The sequence below is a fragment of the Dendropsophus ebraccatus genome, chromosome 4, assembly GCF_027789765.1.
Source record: "Dendropsophus ebraccatus isolate aDenEbr1 chromosome 4, aDenEbr1.pat, whole genome shotgun sequence".
Taxonomy (NCBI): domain Eukaryota; kingdom Metazoa; phylum Chordata; class Amphibia; order Anura; family Hylidae; genus Dendropsophus; species Dendropsophus ebraccatus.
Genome location: NC_091457.1, coordinates 48800449 through 48824182, shown reverse-complemented (window position 1 = coordinate 48824182; position 23734 = coordinate 48800449). Strand labels below are relative to the sequence as shown.

The 23734-nt window shown below is 43.3% G+C and overlaps 1 protein-coding gene across 1 annotated transcript; it reads left to right on the top strand.

The window, feature by feature from the left end:
- Window positions 1–2576: 2576 nt before the first annotated feature.
- LIN7C (lin-7 homolog C, crumbs cell polarity complex component) lies at window positions 2577–11515 on the top strand. The gene is made up of 5 exons (XM_069968366.1): window positions 2577–2657; window positions 4417–4535; window positions 4671–4742; window positions 8274–8483; window positions 10482–11515. The coding sequence occupies exons 1-5, from the start codon at window positions 2621–2623 to the stop codon at window positions 10635–10637; spliced, it is 594 nt and encodes a 197-aa protein (XP_069824467.1). The 5' UTR covers window positions 2577–2620; the 3' UTR covers window positions 10638–11515.
- The last annotated feature ends 12219 nt before the right edge of the window (window positions 11516–23734 follow it).

Below are 23734 nucleotides of genomic sequence, written 5' to 3'. Positions count from 1 at the left end.
GAGGTGCAGGGTCTGTCTCACAGGCTGTAGTCACATTATAAGAAAAGCATGGTCTGTCTTACAGGCTGAGGTCACATAATTAGAGGTGCAGGGTCTGTCTCACAGGCTGTAGTCACATTATAAGAAAAGCATGGTCTGTCTTACAGGCTGAAGTCACATAATTAGAGGTGCAGGGTCTGTCTCACAGGCTGCAGTAACATTATCAGAGAAGGTGCCTTTTCTTCTTAAGTCCACTCTAATATTTAAGTGTCTGTCACTGTCGTTATAACTTTCAAAATCTAAATCAACAGTAGATGTGAAATAAAGCAATTTACATTATTTTTTTAGTGATTGAAAACACAGCACTTCCTGTGTTTAGACTCTTTTTTTCAATGAGTCTAAACACAGGAAGTCCCATGTTTCCCAGGCCACCTGTGTGCTCAGAGAGAAGGCAGTCATTTTATTGATAGAAACATTGAGCCGTGACTCTCTGTACTGGCTAGGACTTCATGTGTTTAGTCTCTCTTTTTTTTTAACCAGCATATGACTAAAGATCTGCCTTCAGGCGACTGGACCTGAATTTCTGGTAAGTTCAGCTTTGTTATAAAGCTTGAGAACTAAAAAAAAAAATAATGAATGTAAATTGCAATCTTGCTTTGTATCACATCTACTGTTGATTAGAATTTTGAAAGTTATAATGACAGGTACACTTTAAGAGTTTGAGAGGGAGTTACGTGTAGTATAGTGTACTCCTTTCCAGACATTATGCTTATTTTCTTTCAGTAATTTCTTTCTCTTCTCAGGAAAAAATGAAGAGGACATATACTCCCCACAGAAACCTGCAGGGAAATCACTATTTGTGGGGAAATCTCTTAGAACTGATCACAACTATAATACATATACCGCTGTTAGCAGATCCTAATAGAGATGTTAAACATTCTCTTACAATCTCTAGGGGTTATAGAGAAAAAAATGTTGTTTCATTCCAGCGTGCACTGCAGGGAGAGAGGGAGGAAATAGCTATTTGTGCGTTGCTGGTCCATATCTAGTCATAGCTCTCTGCCTGTCAGCGCACTCTACAGAGATGATTGACAGGCAAAGAGGCTTCTAACGCAGAGCTGTGACTAGTCACAGCTCAGATGACTAGTTTCAACCTCTCTCACTGCAGCATGCAACGGAATAAAAACAAAGTTTTCTACCCCCCAATGTTATACCCCCTAGGACAATGGCAGACAAAGTATAGTAAGAGAATGCTATAGCAGATCTGTAAGGAGCTGCTAAAAGTGTTTTCTGCGTTATACTAGTGATTGGTTCCCTTTAAACAAAACAGATGAGTGTGAAGCTGGGTACATCTGCCAGTGTGTTATTTAATATACTTTCTATAGCGATTCCTTTAAAGGACACCTGTCACCCCCCGTGCCGGGGTGACAGGCTCCCGACCCCGTTAGATCCCCCTATACTTGTGTGATCCCGCTTCCTGAGCCGGCCGGGTCCCGGAGATATCAGCGCCCGAAGCCCGGCGCGCGTGCTGAGAGATGAGTCCGATGCCCATAGAGAATGACGGAGCATCAGACTCCCCATTCATTCTCTATGGGCGTCTGACTCTGCTGTCAGCGCGCGCCGGGCTTCGGGCGCTGATATCTCCAGGACCCGGTGGGATAACGTAAGTATAGGGGGATCTAACGGGGGGTCGGGAGCCTGTCACCCCGGCACGGGGGGGTGACAGGTCCTCTTTAAGGTTTTATGATCTCTGTTTGCTGTCTTTCAATATAAAGCTTCATTATTTCGTTTAAGTGGATAGGACTCTGTGCTGTCATGTAATGGACACATAGGTGCTGGCTTGTTACAAGACACAGTTTTTAGAACTCTACTGTAGCAAACCACACTCATCTTTATCCACCAAGGCCATGTCATGACTAGGGATGAGCGAACCTGCTGAGGTTCGGGTTCGTATGAACCTGAACTCTCGGCTTCTGATTCCCGCTGTCTGCCCGCTCCATGGAGACGGTGGATACGGCCGGAGGACTGCCTGGAAAACTGGGATACAGCCATAGCCATAGGCGGTATACCAGTTTTCCAGACGGTCCTTCGGCTGTATCCACCCTCTCCACAGAGCGGGCAGACAGCGGCAGTCAGAAGCCGAGAGTTCAGGTTCATACGAACCCGAACCTCAGCAGGATCGCTCATCTCATGACATTTGGAGATTTATCACATTGTATTATAGGATCATTCTCTTTGTGGCCTAATGCAACCAATCAAAGCTCAGCTTTCATTTCTCATATTGCTCCTGGAAATTGAAAGCTAAGCTGTGATTGGTTGTTATGGGCAATAATCAGACTCTTACTAGGACTGTCTGATATGTCTCCCTATTTGCAGTGATAAATCCCTCCTCTCCGCCCACTGTACATAGGACACGCCTGCATTAGTGGATGTTTCTTCTACAACTAGCGACTGCAATCTCTCTATCGCCATCTTTATCCCTCTAATGTGAAGCAAATAAGTGCTGACCACCGCCTGAGAGCGGCTCCCCAGCAACACAGGTAGAAACTACAAGGACCATGATCCTTCTCATCACGTGGTTTTATGTTTGACGTCACTTCCGTTCGTTGGTTTCCGGCCAGTGCAGCCAGCTGGAGACAAGATGGCGGTGTCCGGGGAACCTGTCAGACTGGAGAGAGGTGAGGGGAGGACAGGGGAGGCGCGGGTGTACACAGCGCTGTATCGGGCACAGAGAGATACAGTGCGGTTCTGTGGACTCCGCGGCTGATGTGTGTATGTGGGCAGAGGCTGGCACAGTGCGGGGGTCATGTCAGATGTGCCGGCCGCTGTGTGTGCGAGTGTGCGGGCAGCGGAGGACGGGAGCGGGCTTTGTGGGGGTCCGGAGCACCGGCTGTACCTCTACTGATGGCGGAGCACCCTGGATGAGGGACCCGCAGACTGGAGCAATGGATCCCAGATACAGGAACCTCAGTGTCAGGAGAAGGAGAAGCAAGATAGAGGGCGCTGAGGACTCACTACCCTGCAGCCCGGTCACCTGTCACTGATCCCCCACTACCCTGCAGCCGGGTCACCTGTCACTGATCATCTATTACCCTGCAGCCTGGTCACCTGTCACTGATCACCCACTACCCTGCAGCCTGGTCACCTGTCACTGATCCCCCACTACCCTGCAGCCGGGTCACCTGTCACTGATCATCTATTACCCTGCAGCCTGGTCACCTGTCACTGATCACCCACTACCCTGCAGCCTGGTCACCTGTCACTGATCCCCCACTACCCTGCAGCCTGGTCACTTGTCACTGATCCCCACTACCCTGCAGCCTGGTCACCTGTCACTGATCCCCACTACCCTGCAGCCCGGTCACCTGTCACTGATCCCCCACTACCCTGCAGCCTGGTCACCTGTCACTGATCCCCACTACCCTGCAGCCTGGTCACCTGTCACTGATCCCCACTACCCTGCAGCCTGGTCACCTGTCACTGATCCCCCACTACCCTGCAGCCTGGTCACCTGTCACTAATCCCCCACTACCCTGCAGCCTGGTCACCTGTCACTGATCCCCCACTACCCTGCAGCCTGGTCACCTGTCACTGATCACCCACTACCCTGCAGCCTGGTCACCTGTCACTGATCCCCCACTACCCTGCAGCCCGGTCACCTGTCACTGATCCCCCACTACCCTGCAGCCTGGTCACCTGTCACTGATCACCCACTACCCTGCAGCCTGGTCACCTGTCACTGATCCCCCACTACCCTGCAGCCCGGTCACCTGTCACTGATCCCCCACTACCCTGCAGCCTGGTCACCTGTCACTGATCACCCACTACCCTGCAGCCTGGTCACTTGTCACTGATCCCCCACTACCCTGCAGCCTGGTCACCTGTCACTGATCCCCCATTATCCCGGAGCCTGGTCACTTGTCACTGACCCCTCATTATCTTGTAGCCCGGTCACCTGTCACTGAGGATCCATTATCACTTCTTTTCCTTTGAACCAGGATAGTACAGATGTGCTCCACACCTTTATAAATATCACTGTTTTTGTAGGGATGGAAAGTCTAGGTGAGTATAAACATCCAATGTGCCCAACCTAGTCAGCAACTGTCGCACTGATTCACTCCATCTAGGAATCTCAAGGGGAGGAATGGGTCCTGAAAACGCTCTTGGCACTTTCCTCAGTTCTTCTTTACAGCTGCTTTCCTGGCAACCAGATATACAGTGACATGCCACACAGCTTTGTTTTAGTGGGTATGACTGTGTATTACAGATGAACCCCGCCGATCATAAAGTGGCAATCTCTCGTGTTTGAGATAGGAGTATGCAACTACGTACACAGTATACAGTTATATACAGTTATGCAACTCTATTGTCATAGCGAAATTGCCCTGTTTCCTCCTTTTCCTAAAAAGTAAAAATAATCTGTCTTACTTTCCTCAGACATCTCAAGGGCCATTGAGCTGCTGGAGAAGCTCCAGAGGAGCGGAGAAGTTCCCCCACATAAACTCCACGCCTTGCAGAGAGTCCTGCAGAGTGACTTCTGTACAGCTGTGAGAGAGGTCAGCGTCATGTGTAAGGGGCATGTGCCCAATACTGTGGTGTTTATATCTGGTGGTCTCCAAAGTTAAGCCACACTCCTGCCATTGGATGCAGGGTGAATTTGTCTTAGGTTTCAGTACCTGATTTTCTTACAGGTCTATGAACATGTGTATGAGACTGTGGACATTAATAGCAGCCCAGAAGTGAGGGCCAATGCCACTGCTAAGGTAAGGTAGTATTGATATGGATTTACAGTACAATATAGTACATTTAGTCCTGTTTTTCCTGCTTTTTTATTTTCTACATTTTATGTTCATATTAAGTATATGAAAACTATAATGGTAGTAAGCAGACCAGAATATGTTTTATATTTCACATTCTTTAGTGTAGCCCCCTTTTGCCTTAAAGGAGAAGTCCATAATAATCAAATCCATCAGGTGCAGGGGGAAATTGGTTACAAGTTTGCACTTACCTCTCCCTGTGCTTATGGTGAGTGGTGGGACCGGCCATGGGACCCCCACCAAAAGGCATTTCCAGAAGTCATCACAACTCGTGAGGGAGGAGAGAGGAGAGAGGACTGTCCCGGCTGATGGACAAGCCACTCAGTCAATGACTGGAGCGTCGTCCCACTCCCAGTAACTGACTGGCTGAGTGGCAGCTGGGTCGTGATGTTTCAGCTCCGGAGGCTCCTGTAGCCGGTCCCCCCGCTCACCGTGGGCATGGGGACAGGTAAGTTAATATTTGTAATCAATTTCACCCCTGCCAGCTGCCGCATTTTATAATCAGCTGGACTTCTCCTTTAACAACGGCTTTGCACATTCTTTATGTTCTCCGCTAGCATCACAAGGTAGTCACCTAGATTGTTTTTCAATTAAAGGGGTTTGCTTGATTAAAAACACATACATGCTTTCTTCCAAAAACAGCACCACTTTTGTCCTAAGTTGTGTGGTATAAAGGTCAACTGAAGTGAATGGAAGTGCACTTGTAATACCACACACAACCTGAAGACAGGTGTGGCACTTTATTTTTGGAAGAAATCGGCTATGTTTTTCTATTCCTGGGTTACCCTTTGAAAGGTGTCTTGTCAAGAGTTAGTTATGGAAGATTGAGCTTTCATAATGTGTCTTAGACCCTCAGTTGTGCAAAGCTAGGATTGGTACACAGTTCTGTAGAATGTTTAGCTATTGTCCTAACCAGGTAGGTGTAGATATAATGCTGTAAAGTAAGAATGCTGTCAAAATAGTGTTAGTTATTAAATTTAATCAATTAACAAAATATAAAGTGAATGAACAGAAAGAGAAATCTATATCACATTCATATCATCACCAGGACTCCTTGTTATTTTTACACTGAAGATAGTTGCTTAAAAGGTTTTCCAGAAAAAAAGGATCAGTCACTGATCCTTAGGATGCCGACACCTGGCAACTACACCGATCAGCTGTTCATTGCCCCCACACTGCTCTACGAACAGGGTTCATCTCCATTCACGGTGTAGCAGTGGCAGTGGGTGACTGCAGCTGAGGTCCTGTTTAAATCTTCACAGGACTTTACTGATATAACTGCGCGGCTGTATCAGTACAGTCCTGCGAGGATTTAAACACTTTCAGCTCTCCTGACATGAAATTCATACATGATGCTGGGAGGGCTGCGGGTCCGCACATAAGCTTTGTCAGAATAAGGTCTGAGCCTTCAGATGGACTGGAGGTTTCCTAGTAAGGAACAGATAGCGAGGGGTAAAAAAGAAAGATGGTGTAATACTCATTGTCCATTAGATGTCAGTATAGTAGCTACAGTCAAGTCACATTATTATGACCATCAGCTGATAAATGCTGTGTGCATTGCGGAGCATGGTGAGTAGGAGAGAGTGCATAGAGCGAACACAATTATCTAGGTGCTCCCACAGATGCTTAAAGAGTCACTGTCGTTTTTTGTTTTTGTTTTTTTGCAGAAATCAATAGTCCAGGCGATTTTAAGAAACTTTGTAATTGGGTTTATTAGCCAAATCTGCCATTATCTGCATGTAAAAAGCCTTTTCCCAGGTCCCCCCCTCCTTCCTCTTTTTCATCCACTCCAAAAAATCTGAAAATTGTGACTTGTTGCAGGAGTCGTCCCCTGTCTGTTCTAGGGAGAGGGGAGGGGGGAGGGGGGAGGAGGGAGTTAGCCGACAGCAGAAAGCAGATAACAGAGGATTACAGGCATGGAGCTGGGTGACAGCTGTAATCTGAGCTCAGACAGGTCACTGGTGACTGTCACAGGAGATATCCCGTGAGGGATTTGTAGATTAACTCTTTGTTGTCCTGTTTTGGTCTTTTCTTTAGCTCTCTCCATAGGAGAACAATGAAGACAGGGGGGAGAGCTTCAAACTGCTTTTTCATGATAAAAATGCATTTTTCGGATAATAAACCCAATTACAAAGTTTCTTAAAATCGCCTGGACTATTGATTTCTGCAAAAAAAAAATCACGACAGTGACACTTTAAGATGCTTGGTTTTAGTCTTCATGGTATTTCTTTGATGTTTCTTGCCTGATATGCCAACTTCCATCTATTCGATGAAGCAGAAAACATCCCTCATCGGGAAAGGCAACCCATTGCCAATCAGTGGAGGTCCAATACACAGTAGGGCTAGCTGAACTGTTTTAGACGCATCTGGTAGCCCCCTAATTCTTTCTGGCAGTGGCACGTCTGTCTGCCCTCACACACTTTCTCTTTTATTTTGGATGTCTGTCTGCTTTAGTGAAAATGTAGGTGGCCGGTTATAGCATGATGTGTATAGATACTTTCTACTGGCCTGGCAATTGAATCAATAGATGTTGTTTTAGTGTGACTTTTAAAGCGACTCTGCACCCACAATCTGACCCCCCCCCCCCCAAACCACTTGTACCTTCAGATAGCTGCTTTTAATCCAAGATCTGTCCTGGGGTCCATTCAGCAGGTGATGCAGTTATTATCCTAAAAAACAACTTAATCTTGCAGCCTTGTGTCAAATTGGCGTGGCCTAGAGTACCCATGTCATAAGATTGCAGCACCCCTCCATCCTTCCTCCCCGCCCTCCTCATCATTAGGAATGCCCCTGGAACATTTTCTCCTAATCCTCACCTATCTGAACACGGCACAAGTGCCTTAGCGATCCAGTACATGTGCAGTGTTCACACAGGTGAGGAACTGGAGAAAATGTTCCAGGGGCATTCCTAATGGTGTGGAGGAGGGACGGAGGGGTGTCGCAATCCTATGACATGGGTACTCTAGGCCAGGCCAATTTGACTCAGGGCTGCAAGTTTAGGAGTTGTTTTTTAGGACAATAACCATCACCTGCCGAACGAACCCCAGGACAGATCTTGGATTAAAAGCAGCTATCCGAAGGTACAAGTGGTTTGGGGGATCAGATTATGGGTACAGAGTCGCTTTAAAGATTAGGATCCTTTAATAAATGTCTTTTGTAGTGACCCAACAAAATTATTGAGGATGGTACCCTGTAAAATTGGTAGGTCCTATAATTTACAAGGCAGACGAATGAAGCGATTTGTACATTAATGGCTGCAGCTACTCCACTGACATCTAGTGGTTGACAGTGGGTAGTCATTGAAAATGACTTAACCACCAGTAATATCATTATGGAACCATTTTCTCAGAGAAGATGGGTCCTGCAATTAGGGGACATGTTGGCTTTTTTGTGATGTTGCTTGTTACGTTACAAACTTGGTAAGTTAGTAATACTGTGTTGCTGTGATCACTGATGGTAAGACTTGCTCTTTTCTAGGCTACAGTTGCTGCCTTTGCAGCCAGTGAAGGTCATTCTCACCCGAGAGTTGTTGAACTCCCTAAAACAGAAGAAGGACTTGGATTCAACATAATGGGAGGAAAAGAGCAGAACTCCCCCATCTATATTTCTCGCATCATCCCTGGTGGTATAGCAGATAGACATGGTGGCCTCAAGCGTGGGGACCAGCTGCTGTCTGTTAATGGAGTGGTAAGGATCATCCTATCATCTAATAGGAAAGTTCAGTGAAAAAAAATGACAACTTTTCTTTATAGAATTCTAGGAACTGTTGTCCTCCACTTACCAGCACATCAGAAGCTGTAAAGAAAATATTCTCTTATAACGCGTCAGTCCTGGAGACACTTTCTTTTTCAGTCATTTATTGGGTAATCCTTTTGTTTTACTTCCCCATCTCAGCCATAGCAAAACCGGTACCTTACTGCAAAGGCACTTACAAACAGCAGCCCAAATCTCTGCTTCCAGGACCCCTATGTAACTTGTGTTTTATCAAATTGTCAGTATCATGAAACAGTTATGAGTGCTGGTGCCACATAAATGGGTTATTAGAGAAGTTATTACCTAGTGATGGTTTATGGGCAGTGTATGTGTGATATTGGTGGCTACAGTCAGGTTTCATACTGCTGACACTTTTAGCCATTATAGCAAGTAGTTCCATGGTACCATTCATATAGCTGCCTATACTTCTATAATGTAAAAAACATGCCTTTATTTTCCCATGCAAAGAGTCCAGAGGCTTTCCCAAGCTGAAATTTTGAGGGCTGTAATGCCTTCTTGCTCCCCCTCCTATCCCTAACACTGCTTGATGCTCAGCTTCCAGCTGACTATCGATTAAGCATTTCTCCTTCAGACATGAGAGCTACCTGTATCCCTGACGTAGAAGGAATTAGGTGTGATCACCATCCTGTCCATAGTTGGAAAGGCTCAGACCTTAAAGGGGAACTCTGCCAGCTCTGCATTATGCCACGCGGGACCCAGGCCACTTCCAGGTCTGAGAGGGGACCTGGGACGTAGTGTGGCAGGCCCGCTCAGCCAGGAGCATCTGAGAACATGCCTCGGGCCACCCATTCTCCACAGCTGTCTGTGTTTTGGAAACATCCAGTGGTGTCCCACTTCCTCCGGAAATGGCCGGTCAGCATAGAGCTTATACTGTCAATCCCGACTGACCATTTCGGGGGGGAGCAGGACAGGTAAGTATGCATTGCAGACATGTCCCCTGCTGTCCCAGCAGGCTGCCTAATTATTAATTTATCATAGACAACCTCTTTAATGTACAGTTACAGCAGGGGTCGGGTGGGGTAGTGTGAGGAGGCTCGGGAGCCGGGCTGCAGACAGTTCTGCCACTAGTGACAGACATTGGACATCTGTCAGATGCTGGTTATTTAACTGTTCAGATACCACAAACACTAGCGATTGCAGCATTTAAGTTTATACGTGCGTCATCAGTGATAGAGCAGAATTAGTTGAGAGTATTGATATAGATAAAAAATAATATATTCATATATATTTATATTAATATATATATATATATATATATATATATATATATATATATATATATATATATATTTATTTATTTATTTTTATTTTATTTTTTTTAAATTTATTAAATGAAATCTCTGATCTTTCCATGTTAGAGTCCAGTCCATTGAGTGAAACTGTCCATTGGACTCCTTAACACAGAATGATCAGGGATTTCAATCAACATGTTAACGTTATACTGAATTGTTTCCCACAAAGTTATATATCAATCTGCTCTGTTCTTTCTGCTCTATAACATGATGGTGGTAGATTAGATAGCATTGTCTTGGTGACAGGTTCCCTTTAACTGCATTTTTTTCCTTTTTGCCCTGCAGATCTGTGAATCTCCCTAACAACATTTTTGTCAAATGGACAGTGTAGCTGTTATCTCAATTTTTTTAACTTGAGTACCCCTTTAAGAGTAAATGCAGTAGATGGATTTGCTGTGGAAAGGCAACAACAAAATATACAGAACCAATCTGCATTGCAGATTTCCTTAGAATAAATAAATCCTTCATTTATAATCCACAGTAGAGTTGCTTGTGGATTTCATCTTCCCTATTGTAGTCCGTTAATTTTCTTACCTAGGATGACTTACATAGAGCTCAGTACAAACCTAGAGCTGCAAAGAACCCTGCAGTACAATGCTGATGTTTGTCTCCTGTACAGAGCGTGGAAGGCGAGCATCACGAGAAAGCCGTGGAGCTTCTGAAGGCTGCCCAAGGAAAGGTAAAGCTGGTGGTCCGGTACACCCCCCGCGTCCTGGAAGAAATGGAGTCACGCTTCGAAAAGATGAGATCGGCTAAACGCAGGCAGCAAAACTAAGGAGAGAGCACAATGTGGACACAAGACACAAACTGTTCAGTATCACTGTAGAATAAATGACGTTCCCCTGTGAACTACCAATACAGTGCACGGTCTGGGTTCCAAGCCTAGAACCTAGAACCATACAGATGCTACAGGAATGTTCACACGTTTACAGGGCAGTTTTTAATTACCCGCATTTTTTTAAAGTCAAACAATGATAGCAGAAGAAAAAAAGAAGCATTTTTAATATGGTGGTGATAGTGACATTTGCAAACTGTGTTTTTCCTCAGTGTATTCTACAGACAGTCCTATTCGGTTTCAATAGGAGGCACCATGGAGGATGGTTCAGGGGCATGGGATGGCTTTAGATTGGGTCCTGTATATATTAGTGGGTTTGTAGTTTTCAAGAGGTAGCTCATAGGGCAGATGCATGTCCATACATTACCATTCTTCTATATCCCCTCTTCTAGTCTAGGGAGAACAAGCATTATTGCTGGGGTCCTCAACATAGACCCTTTACTTTTTTGCTACTTTGAGGATGTTTCTGCAGAAATTCTAACATTTTATCTGATGTCATGTTTAATGGCAGAATGTGGGGTATTGATACATAGTTATCCCTGTGCTCCTGCTTATATAGTGCACTTTGTGTAAAACCTTTTTATTCCTTAATGGTGCTATCCAGGATTAGAAAAACATTGCTACTTTCTTGCAAGAACAGCCCCACCCCTGTCCTTAGGTTGTGTTTGGTATTATAGTTAGGTAAGAGGTGGTGTTTCTGGAAGAAAGGAGCCATGTTTTTCTTAACCTGATTAACCCCTCTAAATCCTATGTCCACCAACAGATCTTAAATAAAAACTGTCACTATGGGGGAGATTTATCACACATGGTGTAAAGTGAAACTGGCTCAGTTGCCCCTAGCAACCAATCAGATTCCACCTTTCATTTTCCAAAGAGTCTGAGGAATGAAAGGTGGAATCTGATTGGTTGCTAGGGGCAATTGAGCCAGTTTCACTTTACACCATGTGTGATAAATCTCCCCTTTGTCTCTACTGCTCCTATACACGCCATTTGACTCAATGTCTGTGTAGTGTCATCCTACAGTCTCATAGAGGGTAAATATATGGGTGTATGACGGCATGATCAGGCTACACAGGGAGTCTGTTGCCATGGAAAAACATAATTTGCCTATGAGCTGTAGACTCAAAATTCTAGGAAAGTTTTTTTTTTTTTTTTTTTTTTTAAATTCCAAATTGCTATATGCTTTTAAAGGATATAAAATTGTTTGCCAAGGAGAGAATATTCTTAAAGAGAGCTTGCTTTTGAACTCTTCCATCAGAAGTAGAAAACTTGACCACACATGATGATACATTTGAGAAAGCACATATGTAAAACAGCAACAGGTTGGCATCACTGATAAGTTTTCCTATGGCATTGCCGACATATCTGTGCAGGATGCATCCAAGACTCTCTATTTAGTGTCTGATAAGGGCATAAGTAGGGCTGTTTCTAGAAAACGGTATACCTTGTATTTCCCGAAGTAGAACATGATTATGGGCTGGGTACTTCTTGGAATAATGGGAACACTAATGATCTTATCAGGGTGTATTGAATTGAGTGGACAGAACAGCTTATGCTCTGATGCTTTCCATGCCCCTTATTCTAATTCTTGTTAAATCTTGTGAATGTAGCAGAGCTAATTGCAAACCTGACTCTGCTCTTTCTGTAAAGTAGTAGTAGGCAAATCTATTATTTAGCCTTTCCAATGTAAATTAGCTACTTATCACCAACATTATTGTATGGCCATTGCTTAGGAACAGTCCCAGCTTTACTTAAGTAGTGATTGTAATAAAAAATTCTTAGATATGAAAAAAAAAACCACAAACTATTAAAAACCAAATTAAAGTTCATCCCAATATTAAAGCGGGAAGTGGGTGTTACAATAATAAAATTGGATGTGTCACCAGTTTAGCCAGTGTGATGCAACTATCTGTGCTAAGAATACATCACTTCAGATATTGCAGAAGAACATTGTGTTGGCTAGGAAGGAAGATAGGTTAGACATCTAACCTGTCAGGTTACATTAACATGTACAGTGGTTGCTTCAGATTAAATGCTTTGTAAATCAGTGTAACTTAATAATTAAACACTGCATCAAATCCGCAGCAAACACGGTACATGTGAATGTACTCTTAAAAGGACAGTTACATAGGTAGACTAGAAAAGTTGCCAATAGCAACTAGTGGAAATTAATATTCTTGCAAACTGCAGTTCACTGCTGTGGCCATAAGATGGCAGGCTTACATCACTTTTCTATATAAGCTCCAGCAGCTTCATTCTTTTTTTTTCCAGATTCAATGCTCACTATAGAATTTCACGATTTATTAGTGTATGAATAATATATAATGTGTAACAGCTTTATTTTTAGTTTAGATATAGACATTGCTGTAAAAGAGGCAGCCATTTTAGGGTACTCACAGGCACCACATAAGGATGACATTTCATCATGTTGAGCTGGACTAAGTGTGTTTGCAAAATTGTTGTCTTCCTTGTATGTGTAAGTGCGCTGTAAAGATGGCGTTTTACATTAAGCATCTCATTGAGTTTGTGTGTTTATGTATGCAAATGACCATTTTTTCTCAGGACTGGATTTTGCAGAACAAAATATGTATTGAGGGTTCATCTGCATTAAAGGGGTTGTCTTGTGAACAACCCCCTGTCTGCATCTATGGGTATATACAAATCATAGAATCCCACTCATTTAATTTTCAGAGGTTGGCAGCTGTGTTCGCCTATATAGGAGCCCAGTATTCTCCAACCTGTTGCTCTTGAGCTGATACAAAACTATAACTCCCAGCATGCCCAGCTGCCATGTTGCGTTTTATCAACAGCTAGAGCATCAAAAGGTTAGGGACCAGTATTTATAGATGTTACTATAAACTTTAAGGCTGGGTTCACACTATGTATATTTGAGGCTGTATTTGGTCCTCATGTCAGGTCCTCATAGCAACCAAAACCAGGAGTGGATTGAAAACACAGAAAGGATCTGTTCACACAATGTTGAAATTGAGTGGATGGCCGCCATATAACAGTAAATAACGGCCATTATTTCAATACCACAGCCGTTGTTTTAAAATAACAGCAAATATTTGCCATTAAATGATGGCCATCCACTCAATTACAACATTATGTGAACAGAGCCTTTCTGTGTTTTCAATCCACTCCTGGTTTTGGTTGCTATACAGCCTCACAAATACAGCCTCAAATATACATAGTGTGAACCCAGCCTAATTATGTTTCTTTGTGATTTATTTTATAATGATATTGTATATGTGTTCATCAGAAGGTACTGCATGTGGCAGAGCTAGAGATCCCTGTGCACTCCACTACATTGAGGACGCTGTGGCTGCCCTTATTACAGGAGCTGCTGAATCATTCCTTAGGTATAGTTTAGTCATGCTTCTGAATTTCCAATCTTATAGAGAAGTCTTAACCTTCCTTCAGAATAACCCACTGTTAGCATCACAAAGTTTGTTTCTATTCTTTTTTGTTTTAAGGAAGTTTCCATTTTTAACAAGTGTTCTTATCTGCCAACATCATGCTATAGAGCAAGTATATTGTGTTGGGGGGGAAATGTGTATCTTGTAATAGTCCCAGCGCCTTCTGACTTCAGGAGTCCAGTGGGCGGTCCTGCTGAGTGTCTTGAGTGATACCGCTCTTGGACTCCTAAGGCTAATAGGAATAGAGAATTCAATCCATAAAGTAGAAAATAAACTAAATCTTTCCCCTATAAATTCTATATCAGTCTTTTGCTCTATACCATGATGCAGGTTGATTGGACAGGACTTTCACGGTGACAGATTCTCTTTAGATTTAGGGAAATATGAATCCTGTGCATAGGGTGTAAGGGGAGAAATCAATTTTTAGTACCGGCAGACTGCTATTTTTTTCTCTGCCTACTCTGTGCCAATCTTAGTGAATGGATATCACTTTAAGGTAAAGGCTTGAGTAGTCTGAGACACACTTTATTGCTATGGTTGCAGTGCCTGACGGCCCCATAGCAGCCTGTCTGTCTCCGATGACTCCAAGCTGGGTTAGCACTAAGGATACATTTGGTTGATGCAAACCTCTTCTGTGCTCATTCTCCACCTCAGCCTGCATGGTTCAGAATAGTCAGGATGTAGGTGGTGTGTGTCCTATACTCCCATTATTATCAGTCTGAGCTTAGAAGACAACAGGTTCCAGTAGTCTTTGTCTTCTGAAAGCTGAAGTCTCCACAACTTCCACACTACTACCCCCAAGTGACTTGGAAACAATCATTTGTAACTACAGTTCTTTTTTCAAAGAGAAATTTCTAGATTTTCGAGGGGGTTTTCTTAACACTGACCTAATGTATTTTGCAGAGGCACAGATTAAGTAAAGAGATTTCCTATATTCTGCTTAGTTGTAAATGAGTGTTCCCCAGCCTGTGTCATTATGGGAGTCAAAGCTGCCGCTAGAGAGTCGCAGGTTGGGGAAACATTGTCATAAATGATCTGTTGCCTATTTCCTTTGATGTTGTGTGGTGTATATACATGTGTAGAAGAGATCCCTGTTATAGTGCTGGTACCTTGGTGCTTGATATGTAATGTGGCATACTTGGGACACTGTTCTTTAGCGGTTTCACATCTGCCATTTTTAAATATATTGCATTTTTTTTGTTATACAGACACCATTGTGATATATGTTAGCATTTATATGTGATAAAACATTAGAATAAATGTGATCAGAAATTACAAGTGCTTATGGCTCACGTGTTTGATTTTCCATTGGTTTCAATAAAAGTACATTGTGGCCGATTATTACTGTCTTATGGTGTGTTTACTCAGAGACTTATCTGACAGATTATTGAAGCCAAAGCCAGGAGCAGGCTATAAACAGATAACAGGTCATAAAGCAAAGACTGAGATTTCTCCTCTTTTCAATTCTTGGCTTTGGCTCCCAAACTGTCAGATAAATCTGTGTAAATACACCATTAACCCTTAGAGGACCGGGCCAATTTCAATTTTTGCGTTTTCGTTTTTTCCTCCTTGTGCTTAAAAGGCCATAGCAGTTACATTTTCTTTCATCTAGAAACCCACATGAGCCCTTATTTTTTGCGCCACTAATTGTACTTTACAATGACAGGCTGAATTAGTTCATAAAGTATACTGCGAAACCAGAAAAAAATTAAATGTGTGGTGAAATTGAAAAAAAAAAAGCATATTTTTTTTTATTTGGAGGGTTTCTGTTTTTACGCCGTTTGCCCTGGGGTAAAACTGACTTGTTATAGTTGTTCCTCAAGTCTTTACGATTGCAACGATATGTAATATGTATAACTTTTATATTATGTGATGGCTTGTAAAAAATTTAAACCATTGTTAACAAATATATGTTCCTTAAAATTGTCAGGCTATTCCCAGGCTTATAGCGCTTTTATCCTTTGGTCTATGGGGCTGTGTCAGGTGTCATTTTTTGCGCCATGATGTGTTCTTTCTATTGATACCTTGATTGCGCATATGGGATTTTTTTGCGCCTACGCCGTATGTGATAAATTAATATTTTGGGCTATTACACACGTGGCGATAATAAACATGTTTGTTTTTATTTAAAACATAGGAAAAGGGGGGGTGATTCAAACTTTTATTAGGTGAGGGGGCTTTTTACTAATAAAAACGCTTTTTATTTACATTTTTGTACACTTAGAAGTTCCCCTGGGGTTAGGATATTCCCCCTGGGGGACTTCTAGTATAAGTACACTGATCTCTCATTAAGATCTATGCGGTATAGCAATGAGATCGGCACTCGATTGCTTTCGGCTGCTGTAGCCGAAAACAACAGAGTGCCGAGCCAGGATCAGCGCCATTATGGCGCAGACCCTGGCCGGGTAAGGACACGGGGATCGCCTCTCCGCAATCGCGTCACGGGGGGTTGATCCCCCCCACTAGACATTAGGTATGAGGCTGCAAGTAGTAATCAGATGCAGCTGTCAACTTTGACAGCTGCATCTGATTACTTAATTAGCGGGCACGGCTAATGGCTGCGGTCCCGGGCTACAACTACAAGCCATCTGAGTCATGTCACTTGCTTATCTTCCCTAGTGACATGACTCATTCACTCACTGAGTCCACTCGGCAGCAGGAGAGAGTATGAGGGGAGGGGGGGAGCTGCCTATGTGCCAGGAGTCTGTCACTAGGGAAGATAAGCAAGTGACATGACTCAGATGGCTTGCAGTTGCTCAGCCAATGGGAGCTGAGCAAGCGGAGTCACCTGACAAGACAGGGGAGGGGGAGGCTGGTGTAACAGAAGCTAGACCAGCCCTCCTGCTGATGACTCATCGTCACAAGAAGGAGCTGAGGGAAGAGCCTGGTGACGACAGTAATTAGGTATGTGTGAGTTTCCTACACTTCCTGGTGGGGGTGGAGGGGGGAAAAGACAGGGAAGGGAGGCAGATAGGTGATTGAAGCATATTACAGAAAAAGTTATTCATGAGAGTTGTCCTTTAAGGAGTGGCATGGTTTGTAGTCATGATATAACTTTTATATATGGCATATGGCCTCCCATACACTGTGTACACCCAGAAAAGGGGATCCTGCTCATCTATCTCTTTATAGTAAGCTCCAAGAAGTTGCAGCAGCATGATGGAAATGTTAGAGCAGTACTGAGCAGTCTAAGCTGTGAATCAAGCCCTGAGGAAGTGAGATCTAACACAGTAGACTCTTATATAGTTTCTTTGCAGTCTCTGCTGCTTTGTCTCTTTTTAATCATGCCTCCACCTCCCTCCTCGTCTATCTCTTTATAGTAAACTCAAAAAGCAGCAGCATAATACATGTCTAACCTGTTAGTCGTATGTAGTCTCTGCAACTTTGTCTCTTTTCAATCAGTCTCTCTCCCCCTCTTCACCCCCCACCCCCCTTATAGATTTGTATGGGCAATATGAAACCTGTTCCCTTAGTGATCTGTTTTTTTCAGCATGATTGTTCAGGAAGGGAGAGCAGGAAAGAAGGCTTTTTTTTATAAGAAATATTTTACAAAAATTCTTAAATTTGCCTGTACAATTGATTTACGCAATGTTTGTTGAAATGGCAGTGAGCATTCTGCATGTTAAAAAAATGAGATGCTACTAGGAAAAAACAGAATATTCTTACCCAACCCTGACCTCAGGCAGATTCCCTGCAGCTCTGGTTCTTTTCCTTCTAGTGCCCCAATCTTTTTCCCTACATCTGAGACATGTACTCAGAGCAGCCTGCTAGATCCAGGCACTGTGTGATTGGGCAGGTCCAATCAGTGACTGGAAGAAGAATGGTAGCTGTTGGGGACTAGGGCTAGGTAAATATAATGTTTAATACTATTTCTCCCTGCCCCAGTACACCTTAATACTGCTTTATCTATTATTTCCCCACATGGTATAATTGACTATTTAGGGTCTTTTGCATTATATTATTAATACAAGAGATTTTAATAAACTCTGTAATAGGTTTTATTAAGCAAAAGAGCCTCTTTCTGTACTCAAGAAGCTGTTTTGCAGCCCCCCCCCCCCATACACACACACACTTTAGTAGAAGAATCTTCTCTCACCAAGCTCCCAGATAAACACTGACCTTTCTGACCTGTAAATCCAGTGTTTTATGTGCCCAGTCTCCAAACTGCAGAGCTGTTTATTTGCTCTTTCTGCTCACTTATCTCCCTTGGCCCCTCCCCCTCCATAGGTTATAATGGAAACAGAAGAACCCGTCTTCACTTTGCTTCTTTGTAATGAAGATGGCTTTGTCTGATAATGCACAGATAATAAGTGAGGGGGGAGGCTGGGAGATTGCTTTTTGAGTACAAAAAGAGGCTTTTTTGCTTAATAAAACCTATCACATAGTTTCTTAAAATCGCTTGAACTATTCATTTCTGCAAAAAAAAAAAAAAAAAAAATTAAATGACATGTGTGATTAGTGTTGGTGGTTTTTATTTGTATGTAGATTTGTTAAGAGTTTATATTGGGATATGTACTTTTTACCGCTATACATTGACTAATGTCATCTTGTCTTTGTCTGAATAAACACGTATGTGTGGCCAATCCCAGTCTGCGTGCTAATGGCGAATTTAGAGGAGAATGTTGTAGACTGTTCTTTGGATAAATGTGAACGGGGAGGTCGGGGAAGATGGCTGATGCAAGGCATGGATGATAACAGGAAGGTCAGGGGAGATGGCTGATACAAGGGATGAAGGATAACAGGAAGATCGGGGTTATGGCTGATACAAGGCATGAATGATAACTGGGAGGTCAGGGAAGATGTCTGATACAAGGGATGAAAGATGACCGGGGGGGGGTTGGTGGAGATGGCTGATACAAGGAATGAATGATAACGGAGAGTCCGGGGGACATGTCTGATGCAAGGAATGAAAGATAACAAGGAGGTCAGGGGAGATGGCTGAAACAAGGGATGAAAGATAACGGGGAGGTCAGGTGGAGATAGCTTTTGGCTGTTGCTGTCTGTTTTTAACTCAAGCATTGCCAAGCAAGCTCTAGGCAGGCTCCACCCTGTGCCTATTTATTACCCTCTTATCCGTTTTGTTGTATTCACAAAAACTGAAGCCTCATTGATGCCACTCTGATGGTTTCTCCATACATCACTGACTCAAGTCCCAGAAGTAAAATGGATGTGTAGACTAGGGCTAACCTGCTGCTATATTCCCATAGCTCTTGACGCACTGAGGATGAAGGTAATTTTCTTACCTTCATCTTCAGCGCAGTTTTTGGTAGATCTTGACTTTATTCACTACACATATTAGGCTGTTTGGTTCACTGGGGAATGCTGCTCTTGTTGCACTAATCTGCTTTTCTGGCTTACCCCGCTAATGAATATTACAGTGGTGTGCTATTCAATAGAAGTATGGTACACAGGTCAGACAGAGGCAGAATCAAGAGGCAAAAGGGATTGAGGCAGGTGGCACTGGTTCTGGGACAACACTCTGGGTCAGTCACAGGTGAAACAGTATGGTACAGGAGGGATCAGGCAGAGACAGAATCTAGAAAACAGGCGTGGGTCAATATAAAGTCAACAAGATAAGAGTTAGCGAGCATTCCTAATGGACATTATGGAACCACAAAACCAGGGAGCAGGTGGAGCAGACTTACATAGGTGTTGCTGAGCTGGATATGGAAGAGGTTATCCAGAGTTAGGCTGCATTCACACAACACGAACATTGAATGCCCAACCTGGACTATTTCCCCGCCTGGCATGATGTATGAATATCATGCTGGGATCTGGGGAACAGTTTGAATCTCCGTGGCACTGTAATGACACGCTCCCGGCATGATATTGATACATCATCCTAGGTGGGGGAACAGTCAAAGTCCATGTTATATGGACAGAAAACAGAACATGTGAATGCAGTCTAAGGAAAACACAGCTACTTTCTTTCAAAAACATACCACCCCCACTCTGTATTCTATTAATCTGATCTGCAGCAGACCAGACCAATAGAGCACCGATCTCATTGATCGGTGCTGTTTAAAGAATACTACACTGGTCTCTATCCCCTAATAAAAGTCTGAATCACCAGCCTTTTTCCATTTTATAAATAAAAATAAACATATTTGGTATCGCCGTAATCACCCGAACTATTAAATTATACCATGCTTAATCTCGCATGGTAAACTGCGTAAGCGCAAAAACCCGCCAAAATGCTAAATTGCGCACTTTTGGTCGCATCAAACCCAGAAAAATTGTAATAAACAGCGATCAAAAAGTCACATATATGCAATCAAGGTACCAATGGAAAGTACAGATCATGGCGCAAAAAAATGACACCTCACACAGCCCCTTAGACCAAAGGATAAAAGCGTTATAAGCCTGGTCATAGAGCAATTTTTAGGAATGTTTATTTGTAAAAGGTTTTAATTTTTTAAAAGCCATCAAATAATATAAAAGTTATGCGAGTTGCCTTGAGGAACATATATAACGTGAGTTTTACCATAGGATGAACGGTGTAAAAACAAAGCCCGCCCCCCCCCCCCCCCCCCCCAATAAAAAGAATTGTCTGCCATTGCAAACTAAAATTACCGCCGCAAAAAATAAGGGCTCGTGTGGGTCTGTAGTGGAAAAAATCCAAATGTACAAGTGCTATGGCCTTTTAAATACGAGGAGGAAAAAACAAAAACGCAAAACTGAAAATTGGCTCTGTCATTAAGGGGTAAAGGATGTGATGGGTATTTGAGGACATTGGTCTTTAAATCCCCAATGGCAAGTGTGCATTGCCCCTATAGGTCAGAACTGGAAGTGCAGGGACAGAGAGCAGTAGTGAGCTGGCCACAGAGAAGGACCCCATAGCATGGGCAACAGGTAAGATGCCAGTGGGAGCAAACCACCAGAAATACAATGGGGAGGTCAGGGTACATAGTTGTCAGCCATGATGAATGTTAATAGGAAGATCAGGGGAGTTAAATATAATGACTAATAATATAAACAGGAACGTGATCACTAATTGATCCATAGATTTGATGTGGGTGGCTTTAGCTATTGATCAGTTTTGCTCTTGGCTACATTGTCCACACAATCATTGTTTTATTGTGTCTTGGCAGCACAATGAGGGGAAATGTGACATTTAGTTTTTTTATTAGCACCTACAGATAATCCCACTATTGTCAGAAACCAAGGGATGTGGAATCTGCTTGTATTTACATCTCATTGATAGCCCAGGGTCAATGATCCTCACACACCGCCTTATCCTAAATAATCTGCCGGGATAAAGGGCAGAGTAGGGTTATGCTAGATCCATCCTAGCTCTGGGGCTATACACAAGTGTAAGGTGATCCTATTCTCTGCATCCTCAAAGACTTTGGTCAAGTAAACAAAACAAAAGCCCTGCACTTTCTCACAGATCCTGAAAGACAGCTGAGCTTGACTCAAGACTTTCCAAGTCACTCAAACCTACTCTTGTATTATTTTACCCGTTTATTGGTATGCCATTGGTCTGTGGGAAGAAATGAGCTTTGGAGGGAAAACTTTTTGAAGATGGGATCAGTGTCGGATTGGGGTGAGTTATGCCCAGCTGGAAAATAGTTTCCAGGGCTTCCCTCTACAGCAAAGAGCCAATATTACCCGCTCTCATTAGCACATTTTTGGCTGCCATACTCCCCGCACCCTCTAATAAAAGGGGTGGCAAGAATATTCAAGGTGGAAGAGGCTTTGTTACAGGAAGTGGGCACATATGGTGGAAAAGGTATTGAAGGGGTCATTGGATGGGGTGGGGGGGGTATAAAGTGTCAAGGACTTTGTGATGAGGCAGAGCATAGCCAAAGCAGCTGGCTGGGGCTTTGTGGGGGGAAGAAAGGTCAGAGGTGTTGAAAGTGCTTTGGGGGGTTTAAAATAAAACCAAGAGATGGCAGCATTCTGTCTGCCATCTCTTACGCACGCTAACGTTATTATTTTTATGTGTTTTATGTATAGAATTGGAAGGGGGGTGATTTTCACTTTTATTGGGGGAGGGGCTTTGGGACATTTTTTAAAACGTTTATTGATTTATTTTTTTTTGTTTACACTTTTTAAGTCCCCTTAGGGAACTTTTACACACATACATTAGATTTCTCACACTGATCTCTGCTATGCCATAGCACAGCAGGGATCAGTGTTATCTGCGATCTTCTGATACAGCCTGGATTGGAATGCACGGAGGTAAGGATTAGACCTGCCTGGCAGTCAGGCAGTGTGATCGGGACCCCCGAAGACGCAGTGCGGGGGTCCCGATCGGTAAGTGACCGGAGATGCTCCGGTCACTTACACTTAAACGCTACGGTTGAGATCACGGTCTCCCACCATTGAGGGTGAGGGCCTGGCTGCACATAGCTCACTGGCTATGGAATGAGCTCAGCTCCTGAGGCCGCTCCATACCCCGGGACCCTGGCAGGGCGTATATTTACGTCATCCTGCGTTAAGCCCCAGGCAGCGGGGGCGTAAATGTACGCCTATGGTCGTTAAGGGGTTAAGAGAGAGGGCACAGACAGTGGTAGGGGCAGTGCATTAAAGAGAATAGGTGGTTGGAGTTCTGTGCAATGATCTTGTGATAAAGGGATGGAGAGGAATACCAAAGGGAAACAGACTTTAAAGGGGTGGTAGGGGAAAGGGTAAACAGAATCAGACTGGGACAAATACTGTGCTAGTGGTTCTTCAAGGGGAAAGAAACACATAATATGGTATGTGCTATAAGAAAGGCACTGCTGGAACACTAATGATATACAACATGTACACAGGGTATGCCATGGACTCCTTGGCCGCAGCTGATTGAGTAGATCAGCATGAGCAGACAGGCAAGACAGGAAAGAGGGAGACAGCTAGGGGGGCAGTGGACAATACTGACTCTACTGTATACTGTCACAAAATGTATCACTCAACACTTTCTGCCAGCTTCCTATCAAAGTCTGGTTTATTTAGGAACACAGTGAACAATGTTGACCATCATGTCATATCAGTGACCTAAATAGGCCCATATACATATACCCCTGAATTGTTAAGTGATGTGGCAGATAGACTGTTGTTATTACTTTAATTCCCTCTCTATTACATCCACATGCACTAATATGACATATGGATAGGGCTTTCCCAGATGGGTCAATGTCTTGAACAACTCTGTTTCCAAATATGTATATTTTTATTGTTACATATGGTTTCTTTGTACTTGTATATTAGATAGTTTATGTGCCCTCCCTTAAATTTTATAGCTTTAGTCCTATCATGAACAGTTCATCAGGTTTAGTTCTGTATTAAAAGACTTTAAAAGACTTGAAATGTGTCCAAGCGATTTAGATGCAAGTTCACTTTTCTTGTTTTTCAAAAGCAGAAATATTTCTGTGGTGCAGGGTTGTGTTTAGATCATTGTGCCCAATGAAGGAACTATGAAAAAACATGTTCACTTTGATGTGAATAAAGCTTGACTGACAGTCGCCGAGAGGCTAGAACAGCTCCCTTACTGCTGCTGGCTGGGAAATACTTAGACAAATACTTAGACTTTAAAATGTATTGTGTACCACTTCAAGGCTTGTAATGAAGCCATGATCTGACCATGAAATCCAGAAAATAGCCTTCTCTTTACTAAACTATTGAGAATCAAGG